This window comes from Rana temporaria, chromosome 9 (assembly GCF_905171775.1).
Source record: "Rana temporaria chromosome 9, aRanTem1.1, whole genome shotgun sequence".
NCBI lineage: Eukaryota > Metazoa > Chordata > Amphibia > Anura > Ranidae > Rana > Rana temporaria.
This window is the reverse complement of record NC_053497.1, coordinates 41,458,785-41,480,268: the sequence shown is the minus strand read 5'-3', so window position 1 is coordinate 41,480,268 and position 21,484 is coordinate 41,458,785. Positions and strand designations below refer to the sequence as shown.

The 21,484-nt window shown below is 43.8% G+C and overlaps 1 protein-coding gene across 1 annotated transcript in view; it reads right to left on the bottom strand.

Moving 5' to 3' along the window:
• Window positions 1-562: 562 nt before the first annotated feature.
• Window positions 563-21,484, bottom strand: part of LOC120913388 (gap junction delta-2 protein-like) — a 79,497-nt gene continuing 58,575 nt past the window's right edge. The window contains exon 2 of the mRNA XM_040323271.1: window positions 563-4,886. Coding sequence (XP_040179205.1) covers window positions 4,055-4,886 — 832 coding nt within the window. The 3' untranslated portion in view covers window positions 563-4,054. The remainder of the gene's footprint in view (window positions 4,887-21,484) is intronic.

Genomic DNA, 21,484 nt, shown 5'->3' with positions numbered 1-21,484 from the left:
GTGTTCATTAAGGTCACTGGAGGTCATGCCAAAGGTGTTCAATCTGAATCTGAAAGTCAATTTCTTTAAGCTGTGTCGTGGGATCAGAGGAAATAAAAACTATAACTTTTCTTTTTTTTTAGGATAGTACCTTATAAATTACCTTATAAACAACTGACACATAGTTGTAGTAATCGGCAAGAAATGTAAGTATAATTTAGATGGATCTTACTGCTTGCATGGACCATGTTGCAGTGATTATGTCTGCTAGGATAACATTATCAGCCAAGCTCAGTTGGATCCTGTGATCATGTGGAAGGTGCCAATTATGCCTTCTGCTCTGATTGGTTGAAACCTGAGACCCAACGTCAGGTCTTGTAAAAAGGTACTCATAAAAGTATCTAAAAAAATAGTAGTTCTAAGAACCGGTTCACACTGGGGCGGCACGACTGAGGGGGCGACTCGGCAAGGCGTCGTGAAGACGACTTCAGAGGCGACTTGCAAAATGACTTCTGTACGCCCTGAGCCGCCCCCAAAGTCGTACAAGAACCTTTTTCTAAGTCGGAGCGACTTGCGTCCCTCCAATTAGAACGGTTCTATTGCATAGAATGGGACGCGACTTGTCAGGCGGCTGAGTCGCCTGACGAGTCGCCCCAGTTTGAAACGGCTCTTATTGCCCTTAACATAGTTTACTTCTTTTAAAATCCCTTAACGAAATTAGTCATCTGAATGGTTGGTATAAACAACAATAACTTTTCCCAGACACTTTAATACAGTAGGTCTAATATTTAAAGGCACCCAGTTACCCTTTGGTGGTGACCGTAGTGGTTGCAGACTGGTCACTGTAAATTCAAGACCTCTCATTTTATGAGTGCTGACACCAAACTCATCAAATTATTTTAATGGATGATCATGCAGTTCTGTTACCTCCTCCTGATATGAATGTACAGATTACATGTACAGCTTGGGGATTAAATATCTGGATCTGTAACATTTTTGTTTTTTACAATGAAATCTGACAAAAATTGATGGCCATGATGAAGGGTCCCAGTTTATCACGTTAAACTAGATTAAGCTGTAAATTTCCCAATATTCAGTAGGTCAGGCCACCAATTATGCCATTGTTTGGCAAATAAGATCTGCCAGATTCCTGAAGTTTGAAGGAATTTAGGAGACGTCTCTGCCCATCTGCCCAAGCCATTACAATTTGGTGTGTTCCACATTAAAATTTATATCAATACTCCTGAGTGGGACCAAAAGGAAGGATTGTAGGCTGGTGGTCGGGCACAGCCAGCCAATCTAACTGCTGGAGTCCCTCAGACACATAAAAAGCTGGAATGTTCTTCAACATTCCAGAATCCACCCATATTCAAAATGTTAGCTGGGTTGATCCCTTAAGAAAACCTATTACAGACCTGTCTCATGGATTATGCTGGTTAGGTTGTGACATCCTGCCCACTTTTATTGGTCAGATATTTTATATAAAATCATGAGCTGTAATGGGTGGAATATGCTGATGGTGATGTATGTAAAACACGTATACTGAATGAAAATAGCACCACAACATGCTGACACGACCGCAATAGCACTCCAAGTTTTCTTGGGCCTAAGCCTAGACTTTCATAATCTTAGAGACATAACCTCAACATTTCTTTTTAACATGCAAACATATTTACTTACCTTAATTTACTTATTTACTTAACCTTTACCTCCACACTTTTATCAATCCACACTGTATAAAATCTGCTCTGAAGCCTTATCCTCAAACTTTTATTGTAGCAGTGATGCCTCACATTCTTCCTGTTGTAAGATATCATTGTCTACCTGCTAAGCATTACAACTTTCACCCTTTGCCTTGTACCACCTTGTCTTCTTCCAGAATGATGTAGTGTTCCTTTTTTCCCTGCTGAATGTTGCAGTATCTAATGAGTTATGATGTGTTCCGTTATGTTCCTATCCATCTTATAGGTTTCCCTTCCTTGTTTAGTGTTGTACAATTCCCTTATTTGTCTAGTCGTTGTCAGTTGAGTGAGCTGCCGTACTGTTGCCTGAGTGTGGAGAGCTGTACAGCTCTTAACAGTTGCATCCCACTGCCTACTAAACTATGTAGCATTACATTATATGCCCATCTAGAATTACACTTCTGCACATTACCTGCTTGGGGAGTACTGCTGTGTATTTTTTAAATGTTTGTTACATGTTGTTGTGTTTCCCTACTTTTCTGTCTTCCTGTTAAAGATTACTCCCCTGCCTGCTGAATGTGGATTGTGTCCTGCCTATCTGCCATTGTAATGTTTTCCATCTATATGCTGAATTTTGTAGTGTGCCCTGCCTACCTAGTTGACATTATAATCCTTGGTGCCTACATATTCACTGCTAAAATGTGCCCTGCCTACAATGGACATTGCATGTTGCATATTGTAGTGTGTCCTTCCGGCCTAATGAACACGTTAGTGTTCTCCTGCTTACTTATTGAATATTGCAGTGTCCCCTTCTTAGCTAATGAATATTGTACTGTTCCCCTTGCTTACATATTACATTTTGTAGTGAGTCCTGCCTATTTAATCATGCCTTCCAACTTTCTGAACTGAGAAAGAGGTACACCTTTAAGCACAAAGTATGTAAGTAAATAACATGCCTCTGCCACAGCCCCAGTTAAGTAGACTGAAGAGAATTAATAAGCAATATAAAATCATTGGTTAAACCCCCCAAAAATGTTTTTTTGTGAACATTACCTTTATGTTATACTATGTTTAAAAAATAACAACTGCAATAAATGTCCCTTCTCTATATGTTGGGTGCTCTACTGTGCTTTGCCTGCCTGATGAATGTTGGATTGTTCCCTTTCCTGCCTTCTGTATGTTGAGGCGTACTGTTTATTTCCTTATTCCAATTTTTTTTTGTGTGCTCCCCAACTTTAACCTTAAGGAGTTCTGTGTCTTAAGAAAGATACATTCCTATTTCTGCCTGTTGTGTTTGTGTATCCTTACCTGCCTTCTGAAAGTTGTAATGGTTTTTGGTCTTTGTTTTTTCCTAACTTGCTTTTTAAGCTTCTCACTGTTTCATTACCTACCTGTTGCCTACCTGTTGCCACTTCCAATTACTTTTTACTGAGTACTGTAGTGTTCCTTAACTTTTCTGAACAAGTGTTCCTTGCCGTCTGGGTGTTGTGTGGCTCCCATTCATCCACTGTTTGTAGCAGTAACTAATGAGTATTGAAACATACCCATGCCTTCGAGTGCTGTAGCTTGTTTTCACCCCCTATGCTCTTGTTTTCACTTTGCCCTTCTATGTCCTTTGCCTGCTTTTTGTAGGGTGTTTTTTTTTGTCCCATTTTGTGCCTGCCAGTTTCCTCATCCCAAGAGGTTTCTCTTCCTACCTAATGGCCTTCGCTTTTTTGATGACATCTGCTTGGCCCCTTTAGGTCCTCTGTTATGGTGTTTGAATAAAAAAAAAAAAAAAAAAAATTCTGACTGCTTATCAGGTTTTGAAAGATCATTATGTTTCTACAGCGAGTGAGGTGTTAATGAGGATTTTTTTTGGGGGGGGGAGTTTGCAGCGCATGGGAAGTGAGAGGTATATAACAGTCATGAGAGGCTTCCTAGACTCCTCTCTAAAGTACCCCTATTTGCGTTATTTGTTGCTCCTCCCTGCCCAGTTTTTATGGCTTCTGAAGTGTTAGTGCAGATCTTCTAAATTTAAATACCCATCTAAGGACTCCACTCTCTCATTACTCAATTTAGCAGCCGGCATAAAAAAATGAATATAAGGTAAAGGTTACAACAGTACCAAGCAATATCTCTTCACTTTACAGTCCCAAAATTGTCTTTATAAATAATGTCCCTATACTTGTGTCCCACCCTTTTCTCAAATATCCCGCCCCACTGGAAGCTGGGCTCTGCTTTCTGTAATAAGCCAGCAACTCCAGTTATCAAAAGGCTACTAACAAAGTCTGGAGGGTCTCCACTGATGGTTGGAAGACGGAAGCCAAACGCAGCCATATTTAATAATCCTCAGATTACATTCTCTATAGTATAGAGGAGAGCTCTAAACCATTGGCGTGAACAGAATGGGGTCAAACATAAGCCGATTCACTGGATTGTGTCCTCCCCAATGTTGGCACTTGAGCCAGAGTAGATGGCTCCTTTTTACGCACCTCGCACACTGACTTTCTGCGAGCCTGAACTCCCCTCATTGCTGTCTTGATTTTTCTCCAGCCGAGGTGGTTAAGCTCGGCTAGGTTGAGAAGGACACAGATGCCGCTTACGGCAAACATGAAAACCAGGAAGACTGTCTTCTCAGTGGGCCGAGATACGTAGCATTCAACTTCCTTTACGCAAGGGTAACGGTCACACTCAAAAATAGGTGGAACAGTGAAACCATAAAGAAAGTACTGTCCTGCCAGAAAACCGATTTCCAAAGCATTCCTGAAGAAGACCTGAATTATGTAAAAGCGTGAGATGCCTTCCTGTCGCTTGACCTTGGGGCTCTTCGCTGCTTTTTTAGGCGTGCTTGGGATCTCTTTTACTTCCAGGCAGTCTGGCTCATCCTTGGATGAAAGGTCCTGATTCTGCATCAAAATTCCATTGATATTTTTCATCCTTCGGTTCTCTCGTGGCAGTTCCTTCTCTAAAAGGGGATAGAGGAAGGAATATCTCCGGTCCTTCTGCTTGGCAGACTGGTGGACAGAATACGTGATAAAACAGAGGCTTGGGGTACACACTAAGATGATCTGGAAGACCCAGTACCGGATGTGGGAGATGGGGAATGCTCGATCATAGCAGGCTTGATTACAACCAGGTTGTATAGTGTTGCACATAAACATGGTCTGTTCATCTTCATAGACTGTCTCCCCAACGATAGCCACAATTAGGATACGAAAAATGACAACTACAGTCAGCAGAATCCTGCCAAAGAGAAGTATATAATGAGTAATTTGTTAGGTAAAAAATTCATACATGCTTTGTATTTGACCTTTCTTACAAAATTATGGTCCACATTTATATACATACAGATACACACACTGTATATACGATCTTATGGGCTCTGCTATAGATTAGCAAGGAACAATTGCGAGCACTTTTTCTTTTTTTTTTTATAATATACATTTTTATGAGGCCTACAATGAAGATAGAAGTATAAAGGATGCTACATTACAGAAAAGAAAAGGGTAAGAAAAGCAGAGTACCCAGCACAAGTCAGTAGAGGAATATATGGTTACATCATATGTGTATTGATGTCAAGATATCATTTTTAAATATTGAAAAAAAAGTAATGCATAATATGAATACAATGCAGTAACATGGTACATAAAAGGGATGAAATGTATTAAAAACAAAGAGGATAGACAAAAGAGACCGGGTACCAGACCCCAGAGAGAGAGGAAAAGAAGCCACTCAGTGCGCCGTAGCACAAGATGATTAAGGCACATTAAGGACTAAGTAATCATCTCAAGCATCCAATACAGCAGTAAATTTAGCTAGGCTATTGCACAGTCTAGCCAAAGGTATTCCATGGATCTCACTTCTCCAACCCGCTGTAGAAAGGCATAAAATGTTGTCTGTTTCCACAGGGCAGTAATTAAACATCTAGCGGCTGTAAGAATGTGCGTCATACATTTTTTAAGGTTTTTCCCTAGCTCCCGCACGGAAAGGCTCAAAAGATGCGTCAGCTGGTCTAGGTGGAGGGGCCTCTTAACCACCTTTGAAAGAAGTAAGTTAACCTCCTCCTAGAAAGTTACTTGGCCAGATTCAGAAAGGAGATACGACGGCGTATCTCCGGATACGCCGTTGTATCTCTGAGTGAGCGTGGTCGTAACTATGCGACTGATTCAGAGAATCAGTTACGCATAGATTTCCCTAAGATCCGACCGGCGTAAGTGTCTTACACCATTGTATCTTAGGCTGCATATTTACGCTGGCCGCTAGGAGGCGCTTCCGTATAGTTACGCAATGAATATACTAATTAGGTAGATACACCGATTCAGAAACGTACTTCCAGCGGCGCATTTTTTTACATCGTTTACGTTAGGCTTTTTTCGGCGTAAAGTTACCCCTGCTATATGAGTCGTAGCCAATGTTAAGTATGGACGTCATTCCCGCGTCGAGTTTTGAAAATTTTACGTCGTTTGCGTAAGTCGTTCGCGAATAGGGCTGTACGTAAGTTACGTTCACGTCTAAAGCAATGACGACTTGCGGCGTAATTTCAAACATGCGCACTGGGATTTTTTTGCGAACGCCGCATGCGCCGTTCGTAAAATACGTCAAATACGTGGGGTCACAGTGAATTTGAATAAAACACGCCCACATCATCCCCATTTGAATTAGGCGGGCTTACGCCGACACACATAAGTTACGCCGCCTTAACTAAGGGCGCAAGTTCTTTCTGCATACGGAACTTGCGCCCTAAGTTACGGCGGCGTACCGTATCTGCGATACGTTACGCCCGCCGATAGATAGACAATTCTATCTGAATCTGGGCCACTGTATTTATTGTATTTATTTTTTACCCTGCAAATCGGTTGAAATAGTGTGTGCGTGTTATACGCTGATACTGCAATTTTTGGGCTGCCTCGGAGAGAATAGGGAGGGGGGCGGGACGGGCGCTGTCAAATTACATACAGTGAGAATCTCCTGTTTACTCAGCGGCCTCTGTAATAAGAAGTCCTGTCTCCTGGGCCAGCATTGGACCAGTGTTCTATCATAGAAGCCGGTCCAGGAGGCGGGACTTTGTATTAAAGAGGCTGCCGAGTAAACAGGAAATTCTCGCTGTATGTAATCTGACGGCGCTCATCCCGCCCCCTCCCTGAGATGGGCATTGATCAGGCTGCATTCATGGCAGTGGGGAGGCTTCAGATGGGCATTAATCAAGCTGCATGGGTGGGCAATGGTGAGGCTGCAGATGGGCATTGATCAAGCTGCATTGATTGGAAATTTTGAGGTTGCAGATGGGCATTGATGAGGCTGCATTGATGGGCACTAGGGCCGAAACAACTAATCGATTAATCGACAACTAATCGATTATGAAATTAATCGATTACAATTTTCATAATCGATTAATCGGCCAGTAACATAATGGGATTAAAAAAAAAAAAAAATTAGCCCTTTTATAGTACAAAAAAACAAATCGCTACTATAAATATTACTTTCACTGACCCACAGTAAAAAAATGAACCCCTTACAGTAGCGATTATTTGCTCTTTTTGTGCTTATTTTAGTTTTTTTAACCCCATTATGTTACTAAACATCTCAGGTCTGGCTCACACCTCTGTTTTTTGGTGCTTTTTGCAGAAACACATTACAGGTCATTTACATGTTTTCCTATGGGACACATTCACATCCATGATTTTTTTTCAGCTGCTGCGTATTTGGAAAGGGCAAGGACTTTTTAACGCAAAACTGTGCTATTTTTTATTTTTTTTTGTTCAATATACTTCAATGGAGAAGCTGCAGAAAAGCATTTAATGTGTTTTTGCGGCAAATTGTGTTTTGTAATCTGCGCAACAACAAATTGTCCCCAAATTTTTTTTTAAAATGCAATTTTTTTTTGTAAGGCTATTATCCGATTAATCGAAACAATAATCGGCCAACTAATCGATTATGAAAATAATCGTTAGTTGCAGCCCTAATGGGCACTGACCCTTATTTTGCTTCAAAGTTCTTTATTTAAAATTTACGTTTTTTTTCCTGAAACTTCCCTTTTAAAATTAATTGGGCACATCATCCATGGAATGTAAAACAGAGATTCCACCACTAAGTGAAACCATAGTTTTCAATTGTATATGTACCTAAGGCAGGAATGGGGGAAACATTTAAAGGACAGCTTCACACAATGTGGAGATCCGCGTTATGTTATATTCTTTCATATGAATATCCCCCCCCCCCCCCACAAAAAAAGGGCTAAAGTTACACTTAAAGTGGAGTTCCACCCATAAATATAACATTACATCAGTAGTTTTAAAAAAATGTCATTAGTACTTTAAGAATTTTTTTTTTTTTTTTTAGATGCCTTCAAAGTGTTGTTGCTAGGCAGAATAGTTAATCTTCCCACTTCCTGCACCTAGGTGTTTAAGCTTCCTAACCTACACCGCACAGACTCCTGGGAATGTAGTGGGTGTAACTTTCCAGGAGTCTGTCCACTCCCCAGTCTCGAAGAATCATGTGACTTGGACAGTACAGGTGCTGAAACCTGATCTGAAACCCATTACACGGCTTGTGCAGCACTGAGCATGTGCGAGATCTGCAAGGCTGAAATCCAGGAAGTCATACAGTCTGGCTTCATGATGCCCACACTTAAGATGGCCCCAGTCAATTTCTATTTTATAAAGTGTCTAAATGCTGTAACAACCTAACAAAACGGACCTTAGTTTACAGACTAACTTTACTAGAATACATTAAGCTTGTGTATTACAGGGGTATTTATATTTAAAAAGTGAAATTGTGGCAGGAACACCGCTTTAAAGCAATATTTCTTGGATTACATTTGCAGTTTCCTGCTTGATTTTTCCATACTGCCTAGAAGTGATCTTTATTAAATAGCATTTCACTGTTGCACTTTAATTATGGCAGCTAGGGATGAAACTACCATAGACAAAGAGACCTTTTTGAATGTGCTGCTCCATATAATGCAAATACACTTGAACAGCTGGTACTACCCCTGCAGGTGCAGTCACCACACATCAGCAGAGCTGTCTCATGAAATATAACTTTTATTTACACATTAATATGGATTTACCGTTGAATGACATCACAGCATGCTTAATCCTGTTTTATACAACTCACCGAATATATTTTAAATATTTCTTTTTCCAGTGAACAGATATTGATGCTTATAGGAAGGAAACTGTTGCACCAACCGCTGGGAGCAGGTCGTGTAATAACCATGAACCTTGTCCAGGTGTAATCAGAGCCTGTACATCTGTCATGTCCATATGATGAGGGCAGTGGATATTAATGAAATGTCATTTCTCATCTGTGCTGGGCTGCTAAACACTTATACCAAGCTGATCTGACCAGACAATGCTTTCGTGAGAATGAATATCCATGCATAAGGCAATATGGGCGAAAGACAGAGACTAAAGAGTAACTTACCCAGTTAAAGCAGTTTATGAAAATAACATTACGTTAAAACAGTATTCTGTGTAAAACTGATTTTTTCAGTGTGGATGAACAAGGACAGACCTGAGAAATGTGTGACCCCAAGGCCACATCTGGCTGGTCCTGTCTGGCCCATGATGCCTCTACTGTCAGCATGCTTCTCTGAGCCTGTCAGCTTCACTGAACTCAATGGGTGGGTTTGAAAAGTGGTGGCGTTTGTCAAACTCTGCACCCCAAATTAAAAATGCTGCGGTTGCAAAGCAAAGCATCGTGACCGCAGCATGTGAACAGCCCCGTCCAGTTGTTATTTTACAGCATGGGGGGGAACCTGGGGGGGTGTTAAAATTCGGAATTCGGAAATTTGAAGATTCAGAAATTTGAAAATTCGGATTTCAGATATTCGGAAATTCGAAAATTTGAAGATTCGGAAATTAGAAAATTCGGAAATTAGAAAATACGGAATTCAGAATTCTGGAAATTCGAGAATTTTTAACCCCTTCAATACAGGGCTTTTATACCCACCTCCATACCGGGCCTATTCTGGCACTTCTCTCCTACATGTACAAATCATCATTATTTTGCTAGAAAATTACTCGGAACCCCCAAACATTATATATGTTTTTTTAGCAGACACCCTAGGGAATAAAATGTCGGTCATTGCAACTTTTTATCTTGCACGGTATTTGCACAATAATTTTTCAAACGCCTTTCTTTTTGGAAAACAAATTGTTTCATTAATTTAAAAATAACAAAACAGTAAAGTTAGCCCAATTTTTTTGTAAAATATGAAAGATGATGTTACGCCGAGTAAATAGATACCTAACATGTCACGCACACTCATGGAATGGCGCCAAACTTCGTTACTTAAAAATCTCCACGCTTTGAAAACATTTACAGGTTACCAGTTTAGAGTTACAGAGGAGGTCTAGTGCTAGAATTGTTGCACACGCTCTAACGCACACGGCAATACCTCACATATGTGGTTTGAACAACGTTTACATACGTGGGTGGGACTTACTAGTGCGTTCGCTTCTTAACACGAGCTACGGGGGACAGGGGTGTTTTAAAATTTTTTTTTTTTACACTTTTTAAAAAAAAAAATTGATCAATTGATCACGGTTGGTAAACATCCCTTGTAATAGGAAAGGTGTGTGACAGGTCCTCTTTAAGGAGAGATAAGACCCCACATCTCTCCTCCAGGCTGGAAAGCATGAGATTGTGAAAAAACATTCACAGATCTCATGCTTACTAGCCGCAATTGCGGCTTTGTTTACTTCGGGGTACCCAGGTGTGACGTCATCACATCGCGCTCGGGCCTCCAACGGTCATAGAGATGACTGGTGACCATCTGGTCACCAGTCATCTCTATGCTTCCTATCTGGCGCTGGGCGATTCTTTCTCTGGGCCCCCGATGGCACGGGAGAGCCTGGAGAAGCACCGGATGGTGGCGGGAGGGGGATGTCCCCTCCTGCCACCTATAAGAATGATCAAGCTATGATCGAACTTATGGTGCGCAGGATCGCCGCCGGAACACAATGATATCTGACTGATGCCTCTAGCTGCAGGCATCATTCAGATATCACCACACAAAGTATAGGACGTCATATGACATCCACCCGGGATGGGAGATCCCCTTTGTGGACGTCATATGTCTATGTGCGGTATTGAAGTGGTTAAATTCTAAATTTTAGAATTTTAGAATTTCCGATTTTTTGAATTTCTGATTTTCAAATTTCCAATTTTCGAATTTCCAATTTTCAAATTATCTAATTCTGAATTTTCAAATTTCCAATTTTTGAATTCTGAATTTTCTAATTTACGAATTTTAAATTTCCCAATTCTGAATTTTCGAAATTTCAGAAATTTTCAAATTTCGAAATTCGAAAATTCAAAATTTCGGAAAAATCGAAAATTCGGAAATTCCGAATTTCGGAAATCTGAAACTCCAAAAATTCCGAAATGACAATATTTCGGAATTCATGAATTTGTAAAAATTTGTTAAAAAACTAATTTGGAACTAAACTAATTGCACATGTCTAATGGATTGCATGGGCGGTCCAAGTGGCAAAAATTTCACGTCAATAGCGCCATAAGAAATATATTTACCTAGAAAAATGGTGACGTGTTCAATACTTTTTTTACCCGCTGTATATATAATACTACAGAACTGCAGTTAGAGACTGCAAGTATGCTACAAATATGGTGAAAGACCACAAACATACTGCAAGGGTTTTTTGAGCTTGGGTTGTCATAGACTGGAGACCCAATACATAAGATTGCTAGAATGAATAAAGGGGGCACAATATGAGCCCACTTTCTTGGGACTGCGGCTCCCTCAGCCCTGCTAGGTAGGTAAGGGTTAAGGTGGTTAATGGCAGCACCTGGCCTGCTAAGGAGCTCGGCAGGCCGGGTGGGATCAGCCAATAGGGTGCGGTGGAAGCTGCTGGAAGAGCCTGGAGGCTATTTAAGGACCAGCAGCTTCCGGTGGTCTTCCTCTGGCCCTGTGTGAAGCAAGCAGCACGGACTCCTGCTTGAACGTCTTACCTGCTCAGATGGAAGATTTGCTAAGGCAGCTCGTCGAGAAGGCAGGCGGAGCCGGAGGCGAAGCGTGGCTACGCCAATGCCTGTCGGCTGGTACGGAGAAGGAGGCGCGGCTTTGCGAGGAAGGAGAAGAAGGCGTGCCATGGGGCGGTGAGCTAATTTTGATGGACGGCTCTGTGCAGGTACCGCCCGCTCCCGCCCCATCCCCTCGTTCAAGACGCAGCTCCCCGCCGGAGAGAGCGAGTGCCCCGCCAGTGGCTGAAGCTGGGATGTCAACGCAGCAGTCGGAGGACGAGGCCGGGGGCGTGGCGACCAGGAGCTCGGGTGGAAGAAAGAAGAAGCGTGCGGCTTCACAGTCCCCCGCGAAGAAGGGGGGTCGCCGGGGTCAAGCAAAGAAGACAACTCCACAGGTCAGCAGAGGCAGACAGCCGGCGGCGCAGGCCCTCAGGCAGCAACAAGGTCCACCACAGGCAAGCGCTCAGCACCCAGGGGCGCCACAACAGGCACCTGGTTTGCAAGGGAGACAGCAAGGCCCTGCAGCGCTGCTGGAGCAAGCGGCTCAGCAGCAGGGCATCCAGCCCCCAGCAGTGGGTGAGTTAAGCCAGTTATCTTTATTATCTGGGCTTGTGGGTTCATTGTCAGTACTGATCCAATCTTTAAATGCTAAAATGCCTGTTAGTCAGAGTGAAATCTTAACCCCTCACAACATATCAGGTAACGCTGCTGTTAACCCCATTGTTGCCCCTGTGTTTACTCCTCAGTTAGCTACTGCTAGTGGTTCAGGCTCTGTTGAAAGTTGCAAGGAGACTCCTAAAGTCTGCGTACCAGAGAGGTTTATGAAGGAGGCATTGCCTTGTGAGGTGTCTCCTTTGGGTTACCATCTGAGCCTGGCTTTGAAAGAAAAGATCTGGAATGGAGATTATGTAGACTTGCTTTCATTACTACCTGCAAATAAGGAAGTGGCTGTTAGCAAGCGGGAAGAAAGAGAGGATGAGAGGCGCAGGTCAATACCTAGGTCTTTCAACAACTGGCTCCAGGCCTTTTGCATATTTGCAGGTGTGCTAGGAGAAAAACACCCGGAGCAGTGCGGTGGGCTTTTCCAGCATCTAGACCACGTGTTGGAAGCTTACAAAAATTTTGGCGGCACTTCTATGATGAGTCATACCGTCAGAAATTATCAATCCACCCGTCCCTTAGGTGGGGTATGAAAGATGTAGGCCTGTGGTTAAATTTGATGGCACCCCTGAAACCGCCAGCTCCTAGGCAGCCCCCGGGAGCTACTCCCGCAGCGGCTCTCAGAAAAGGCTGCTGTTTTGCTTTTAACGAGAGCCAATGCCGTTGGAGCAGTGCTTGCAAGTATAGGCACGAATGCTCTATATGCGCTGGCGGGCATCCAGCGATAAAATGCTTTAAGAGAAATGCTGTGGCCGTCCCTTCGCAGGCGCAGCATATTTTTCCAAAAAGCCTGCACACCTGTGAGGCTGGAAAGTCTGCGCCCGTGGCTGGACAGGTACCCAGACAGGGAGAAGGCATGTTTACTTAAGGAGGGTTTTGATCAGGGTTTTCCGCTACCTGCTTTTTCAGGGGAAGGTTTCAGGCTAGCGGGTAATTTGAAGTCAGTCGAGCGATTCCCTCAGGTGGTAAGGGACAAGCTGTGCAAAGAATTGAGAGAAGGTAGAATAGCGGGGCCTTTTGACCAACCCCCCTTTCGGAATTTTAGGGTCTCACCGTTAGGCGTAGTACCGAAGCGGGAACCTAACGAATATAGGATAATCCATCATTTGTCCTTTCCCAAAGGAGAATCGTTGACGACATTGCGGATGAGGTATGTAGGGTATCTTACGCCACTTTAGAAGATGCGATTTCAAGAATAAAGTTGCATGGTCCGGGGGCGCTACTGGCAAAGGCGGACATAAAGGCGGCCTTCAGGTTATTGCCAGTCTCGCCAAGAGCATTCGACTCTCTCGGTTTTTATTTTGAAGGGCAGTATTTTTTCGACAGATGCCTACCAATGGGGTGCTCGCTGTCATGCGCATATTTTGAGGCATTTGCAACTTTTCTTCACTGGGTACTCAGTGTGCAGTCAGGAGTGGACAGTATAGTCCACTACCTGGACGATTTTCTGTTCATAGGACCGTCCGATTCCTTTTTATGCGCGGAGCTTTTGTTTAAATTTCAGTCGATGGCGCAAGATTTTGGTTTTCCGCTCGCTGAGGACAAAACGCGTCGGCCCGGTACGTCGCTCGATTTTTTGGGCATCGAATTAGACACCGAAAGCATGGAGTGCCGTTTGCCAATTATAAAAGTACAAAAGTTGAAAGGTTTAATTGCGTCGGTGCTCCGGAAGAGAAAAGTGCGCCTGAAAGAGATGCAATCGTTGCTAGGCGTTCTGGCATTTGCGTGCAGGATAATGCCGGTCGGCAGAGTTTTTTCTCGACGCTTGCATCTCTCCATTGCAGGAAAGAAATCGCCATTTGATCATATTAGGGTGACCACCCCTTTGAAAGAGGACCTTCTAGTGTGGGCAAGATTTTTGGACTGCTACAACGGCAGGTCTTTTTTCCAAGCAGATTTTGTCGTCGCCAGCGATTTTCGTTTGTTTACAGATGCGGCGGGTTCGAAAGGTTTCGGTGCAATATGGAAAACACACTGGTGTTGCGCAGTTTGGCCAGAGTCTTGGGTGATTTCGGGAGCGACCAAAAACGTGGTCCTTTTGGAATTATTTCCAATATTAGTGGCTTTGGAGCTATGGGGAACTGAATTTGCAAACAGGCGAATTCTAGTTGAGACAGACAATAAGGGGGTACTTTATGCTGTCAACTGCTTGTCATCGAAGTCGTTGCCAGTTATAAGGATCCTACGGCAAGTTGTTTTCAGATGCCTCAAGTTCAACATCTGGCTGAAGGCTAAGTATGTCCCAGGGGTGTTGAATAATCTGGCCGATTCTCTGTCTCGCCTGCAGGAGGAGCGTTTTCGGAGTCTTTTTCCGGAGGCGGATGTGCTCGGTTTTCCTTGCCCGGCCTACCTGTGGGAGATGATCTAGAGGAAGTGTCGGCGGCAATTACGAGGTCTCTGGCACCCAAAACATGGGCTTGTTACACTGCAGCCTGGAGCAGCTGGATAGCTTTTGCAGGCCAAGAGGGTCATGTGTTTAGTCAGCCTTCTGAGGGCGCGATCTTAGCTTTTTTGTCAAGTTTAATGCGGCAACAGTTGTCCTGTAGTCACATTACTAAGGTGTTGGCCGGCATTTCTTTTAATTTCCGTTTATTAGGTTTGAAGCCGTGTTCTTATTATTTTACAGTAAAACAGGCCCTAAAGGGGTACAGAAGATCCAATCCGGTGACGGATGGGAGGAGACCAATCTCGCTGGAAATCCTAAAAGGGCTGTGTAAGGCTACAGAGGCGGTGTGTTTTTCGAGATACGAGGCACTACTCTTCAAGACAGCGTTTGTGCTGGCCTTTTTTGGTGCCTTCCGTGTTTCGGAACTGATACCGGCCAGCAAAAAAGGTGGTTCTGGTCTACGGCCAGAACAGGTGTTGGTGGAACAAGCTGGTGTGCGTATATGGCTACAGCACTCCAAGACGGACCAGGTTGGTAAAGGTAGATGGGTAAATTTAAAAATGCAGGATGAGTTGTCTATTTGCCCAGTAGCAGTGGTGAAACATTTCCTAAGGTTCAGACCACCCGGGGGGGAGTATTTCCTGGCTCATGTTGATTCTCTTCCCCTTACCAAATATCAATTTGATTCAATCCTGAAGAGGTGTCTGGCTAAATTGGGTTTGGAGGATTTCAAATTTTCATCCCATTCTTTTAGGATCGGGGCAGCCTCGGAGGCCGCACGGTCCGGCGTCCCGGAAGGTGACATTAAAGCACTAGGTGGGTGGAGATCAAAATGTTTTCAGTTATATGTTCGCCCTAATTTGTTCGTTTAATTTTAGGTACCCAGCTCACAGTGTGGATTCTGGGGCACTCCTTTGTATATTGGGCTCAGAAAAGAGCGAATCAGCGTGTGTACTCGTCCAATTTGTCGTTACACCCGGACAATTTCAGTGTTTCATGGAGAGGTATAAGAGGTCTGCAATGGGCCCAATTGAATTTTCAACTATCTAAACTTTGTCAGTTATGGCCACAGCCATCGGTGTTAGTAATCCATTTGGGTGGAAATGACTTAGGGAAGGTCAAAACGTTAGATTTAATTTTTGCAATGAAAAGTGATCTGCAGCGTTTCAGCTCAGCCTTCCCGGATACGATAGTGGTATTCTCTGAGATAGTCCCTCGGCTCACATGGCTCTCCTCTGAGCAGAGGAGGGTCATGGAGAAAATGAGGAAGAGGGTTAACAGGGCGTTGGAGAAGTTCATGCCACAGTTAGGGGGTTTCTCCTATCGTCATGTGGATTTAGAGGGTGGCTACCCGGGTTTGTACAGGAGGGATGGGATCCACTTGTCGGAGGTTGGTTTGGACATTTTTAATTTAGGTTTACAGAATATGATTGAGAAGGCCGCGACGCTTGGGGGGGGGCCGGGCTTGAGGGCAAGCCCGCCTGGTGGGGACGTTATTTGTAAATAAAAGAAAATTGTTGGAGTACTGCTCGAGTTTTCAGAACTGAGCAGGTTTTTTCAGCTACATGGTATATGATGATTTATGTTTGAACGATTTATTAAAGTTATGGAAATTTATTGGTAAATCAATAAAGGTGTCGCGGCCAAATATTTTGCCACTTAAAGTTGTGTCAAGTGTACTAATTTCAGTTATATCCGGGAAGGTAGGTTTGGGCGGGTGGGGCCTGCAGTTCCATGAATAAAGGGGGCACAATATGAGCCCACTTTCTTGGGACTGCGGCTCCCTCAGCCCTGCTAGGTAGGTAAGGGTTAAGGTGGTTAATGGCAGCACCTGGCCTGCTAAGGAGCTCGGCAGGCCGGGTGGGATCAGCCAATAGGGTGCGGTGGAAGCTGCTGGAAGAGCCTGGAGGCTATTTAAGGACCAGCAGCTTCCGGTGGTCTTCCTCTGGCCCTGTGTGAAGCAAGCAGCACGGACTCCCTCCCTCCCGCCCCAGTCGCGACTACTTTATGTGATGGGTCACCCTGGTATCCAGGGGGGACGTTATTTGTAAATAAAAGAAAATTGTTGGAGTACTGCTCGAGTTTTCAGAACTGAGCAGGTTTTTTCAGCTACATGGTATATGATGATTTATGTTTGAACGATTTATTAAAGTTATGGAAATTTATTGGTAAATCAATAAAGGTGTCGCGGCCAAATATTTTGCCACTTAAAGTTGTGTCAAGTGTACTAATTTCAGTTATATCCGGGAAGGTAGGTTTGGGCGGGTGGGGCCTGCAGTTCCATTAAGTTGGACCCTCCATAACAGTCCCAGCTTCTCATGTGGTCCCTTAGGAAAATGAATTATCCTTTGATCTCACTACATCTGTCACTACAGAAATGAATTCTTAACACCATCCCATCACCTGCCCATTAGTAGACTTGAAGTCTTCTTTAGAAACAAGCTGAGAATCATCTGATCCAATCAAAGGCTGGATTCACACCTATGCTTTTTTAGTGCTTTTTGCATTTTGCAGATTTGCACTACAGAACGTGTTCCATAGGAAACCATGTTAGATGGACTGTAGTGCAAATCTGCAAAAAGCAAAAAGCACAAAAAATGCATAGGTGTGAATACAGCCTTAACAGTGCTGTCCTGCCTGCATGTACAACTACTGTCTAATATCTATTGTTGCCTACAGACTGGTACAACCAGAGGTCCATGCATTATTTTAGTTGTGCCACATTTCTCTTAGAAAGGTCCAATATAAAAACATAAACAGAGAAAAAAGATGGACAGCACAAAAAAGCACAAGGTATAATGTATCTCTCGCGGCGTAAAGGGGCCTAATTCAAATCGGCGAGTAGGGGGGCGTGTTTCATTTAAATGAAGCGCGTCCCCGCGCCGAACGAACTGCACATGCGCCGTCCCTAAATTTCCCGCGGTGCATTGCGCTAAATGACGTTGCAAGGACGTCATTGTTTTGACGTGGACATAAATTACGTCCATCCCGATTCACGGACAACTTACGCAAACGGAAAAAAAAAAATTCAAATTAAACGCGGGAACGCCGACCATACTTAACATAGCAGGTTTAACTATACGCCACCAAACAGCAGCTTTAACTATACGCCGGAAAAAGCCGACTAGAGACGACGTAAAAGAATGCGACGGCCGCTCGTACGTTCGTGGATCGTCGGAAATAGCTAATTTGCATACTCGACGCGGATTACGACGGGAACGCCACCCAGCGGACGCCGAAGAATTGCATCTTAGATCCGAAGGAGTATGAAGACGTACGCCTGTCGGATCTAACCCAGATGCCGTCGTATCTTGTTTTGAGGATTCAAAACAAAGATACGACGCGGGAAATTTGAAAGTACGCCGGCGTATTAGTAGATACGCCAGCGTACTCGCTTTGTGGATCTGCCCCATAGCAGCTAACACAATACCATAATACATGGCATAATAAACATCACAAAACAATAGTGCAGCGCTAAGATAAATTCAAATGTGAGTGCAATACAATAGTGCAATGTAAATATATCAGACTAATCAAACCACCTTGTGGTGACACATAATAATTTGATACATTTTAAATTATATTAGAGCTGCACTATTGTTTTGAAATGTTTTTCATTGATTTAAAACGGAAAATATTGCATTTGGCCACTAGATGGCGTATATAATTAGCCTGTTGGGGAACAGATGATTGAAACCCTTTCTTAGTTAGGAGGGGAAGAGATTACTGGAAGCTTCAGTTGTGCCCCGCCCCCCTCCTGAGTAGGTTCCCCCACTCTCCACTGACATGAGTGTATTTATAGACATGAGATGACAGAAAAAGCCCAGAGGGAGGCCTGTGAAACTGCTGGCTAAATGCAGTCTTTGGGAGGCCCCTAACATAAGGTGACCAGATTTTTTAAGGTGACCAGGTGACCAGATTTTTAAAATGAAATCCGGGGACATATATTTTTTTTTTACTAGTAATGGCGGCAATCAGCGACCCTCTGCTCATCGCCGACATTGCCCGCCTCACAGCCTGTCAAGTCTCACTCTCCGGGCCCCGGCTACTACTGGGTGGAGAGCGAAGCAAGACCACTCCACCAGGGAAGGCAAGGAGATAAGCAGGTAGGCAGCTGGCCGGGACTTGAGCCAAGACAGAAGAACAATATTCCCTCTGCTTCGACCAGCACATGATCATCAGAAAGGGGCACAGATAATGGAACAAAATACCCCCCTCTAAGCTTGTAGGAGCAGCAGAGCAGGGGTGTGTATTTCAGATTGTTTTTTTTTTTCACTTTTTAAAATTGCCCCAGCCCCTGTTCAAATCCAATCTGGGGACAAAACCGGGGACAGACTTGGTCCGGGGACAGTGTGCTCAATTCGAGGACTGTCCCCGGAAACCGAGGATGTCTGGTCACCCTACCCTAACACTGCTGGCTGACTGCAGTCTTTGGGAACCGCTGATTGAAAATGTATTCTGCCCCTCCCGAGTTGCCCTGAGTTCCTCCCTACTCCACTCTTCATTGATCTGAACAAGAGCATGGCAGCCCAGCAGGGTGACGTGGGTGGTATAAGGGCAAAGTATTGACTTTTTCCTTTGCAATTTTTAAAACAATTTTAACTAGCAAAAGAGTTGGTTTAAGAAAAAATGTACAACCTAGGAGACCAACACTGTTGTAGCATCCACCACAAACTGCCTTCTTTCCTCCCCAATCTAGGATGAACAAGATGCTGGCCATGGGAGCCTGTCCCCATTCTAGCGCATCCCAACATCCTTACAAAGAAGGCTGTACACTAATGACCTCAGTCAGGGCCGCTGATAGAAATCATGGGGCCTGGTACAGCCTAATTGATGGGGCCACACCCCTGTCCCCGCCCCCTCCCCAGACACCGCCAATGCCGACAGTGCCACCCATGCCGCCAATGCCCATGGTGGCATTGTCTGCAGCACATTATGGCAATTGGTGGCATGGGTGGCACTGCCTCTGCATGCAGCACATGTATTATGGGCCATAATGCATGTGCTGCCTGCAGAGAGCTGTGCTTGGATTGGTTGGTGATGGGTGATGGGGTGCTGGCTGGAGGAATATTTTATTTTTTATTCTGCATCAATTCCCACTCTGTTCAGATTACCCGGGCCCCCTCTGCTGGCCGGGCCCGGTACAACAGGGCCAGTTGTACTGGCCTATCAGCGGCCCTGACGTCAATGCTTTGAAGTGAGTTTATTCAAAACCTGTTCGCTTAAAGTCCCTGTCTGCAAATGACTCCCGTATAATGCGTTTCATTCTGATTGTGCTTGGTTGTAAAGACAGGAGACATGCAAACAGACAAACAGACAGACCATGAGCATCTGCTAAGCTGCAAGCTACATTGGGGACCTGTGGCCCATTTATGTCCAACAAGTCCCTGATTGGGGACCACTGTATCAGCCGTAAAAAGAGAACAGATAAAAATAAAGATGTGAAATTACACATCTGAAAATGTATGGATTTAGTTGATGAGTGTTTGTGATTTTCCAAGGATGTTGCAAGGATTAAAATGGCTGTCCCTGGGAATTGTCAATCAAGCTACTTCTGGTTTATGGATTATTGAACTGCAAGATTTGGCACGGAAACTGTGTGGTCTTGGCATAGAAGCTTGCAGAACAGGACAAGGTCAGTAGGCAGGTTATTTGTTGTAGAAGGAATGTGTTGTCACCCACCACATTTCATATTTCTGCCTGCTGTACCATAATACAAATAAAAACTGCGCCAATGAGAAGAACTGCCAGTACTGAATTTACAAAGAGTAAAGTCTTTAAACCCCAATACTGATTAAATAATAGGGGTATAAAAAGTAAAGTCCCAAATGTGTAGAGTGGATCACATCAGAACCCACAAACAGGATAAAACAGCACCACCGTGAATATGACTTCTGTGAAGAAACCACCACCTTATGGAAAGCCGATTACCGGAACAACCAGATTCATAAGCATATAGATATAAACTCCATCCACGGACTGAGACACCAGATTAACAGGGAATCCAATGGGCAGATATCCAATGGTAAGCTCACTTGCTCATAGATAAAAGGTCCTCGGTACACAGGTATAGAAAAAAATGGACCATAGTGTGATTCCGTAAAAAATTTAACAAAAGCAAAGAAGAAACGTACTTACAAACATGAAGCGTTTAAAGCATATAAAACAGATGCCGGCCGGCACTATAGGAGCCCTTCCTCCTTCTGTTGAGCGCTGTGACGTCAGTGTGCTGTACCATGTACTTGTAAACCTGATGGGTTTTACTTCCTCTTTGTTTCCCTGCAAAGGTAAACTCTGCTAAAAACCTATGTGTACATGGACACTTAGGGGGTTATTTACGAAAGGCAAATCCACTTTGCACTACAAGTGCAAACTACAAGTGCAAAGTGCACTTGAAATTGCACCAAAAGTGCACTTGGAAGTGCAGTCGCTTTAAATCTGGGTGGTAAATCTTAAATGAGGGAAAGCTCTGCTGATTTTATTATCCAATCATGTGCAAGCTAAAATGCTGGTTTTTATTTTCCTTGCATGTCCCCCTTGGATCTACAGTGACTGCACTTCCAAGTACACTTTCAGTGCAATTTCAAGTACACTTTGCATTTGTAGTGCAAAGTGGATTTGCCTTTTGTAAATAACCCCCCTAGGCTTTTATGGAGTTAAAGTGGATGTAAATGCGACTCATCAAATTTGAGCTGGGCACATATATCTGCAGTGTTTTTTTATCTCTCTACAAAGCACTTAGTCCCGTGGCTTTCTCATGCTCTGTAGCTCTGTTATCAGCCTGGTAACTTCTGACAAGTTCTCTGAC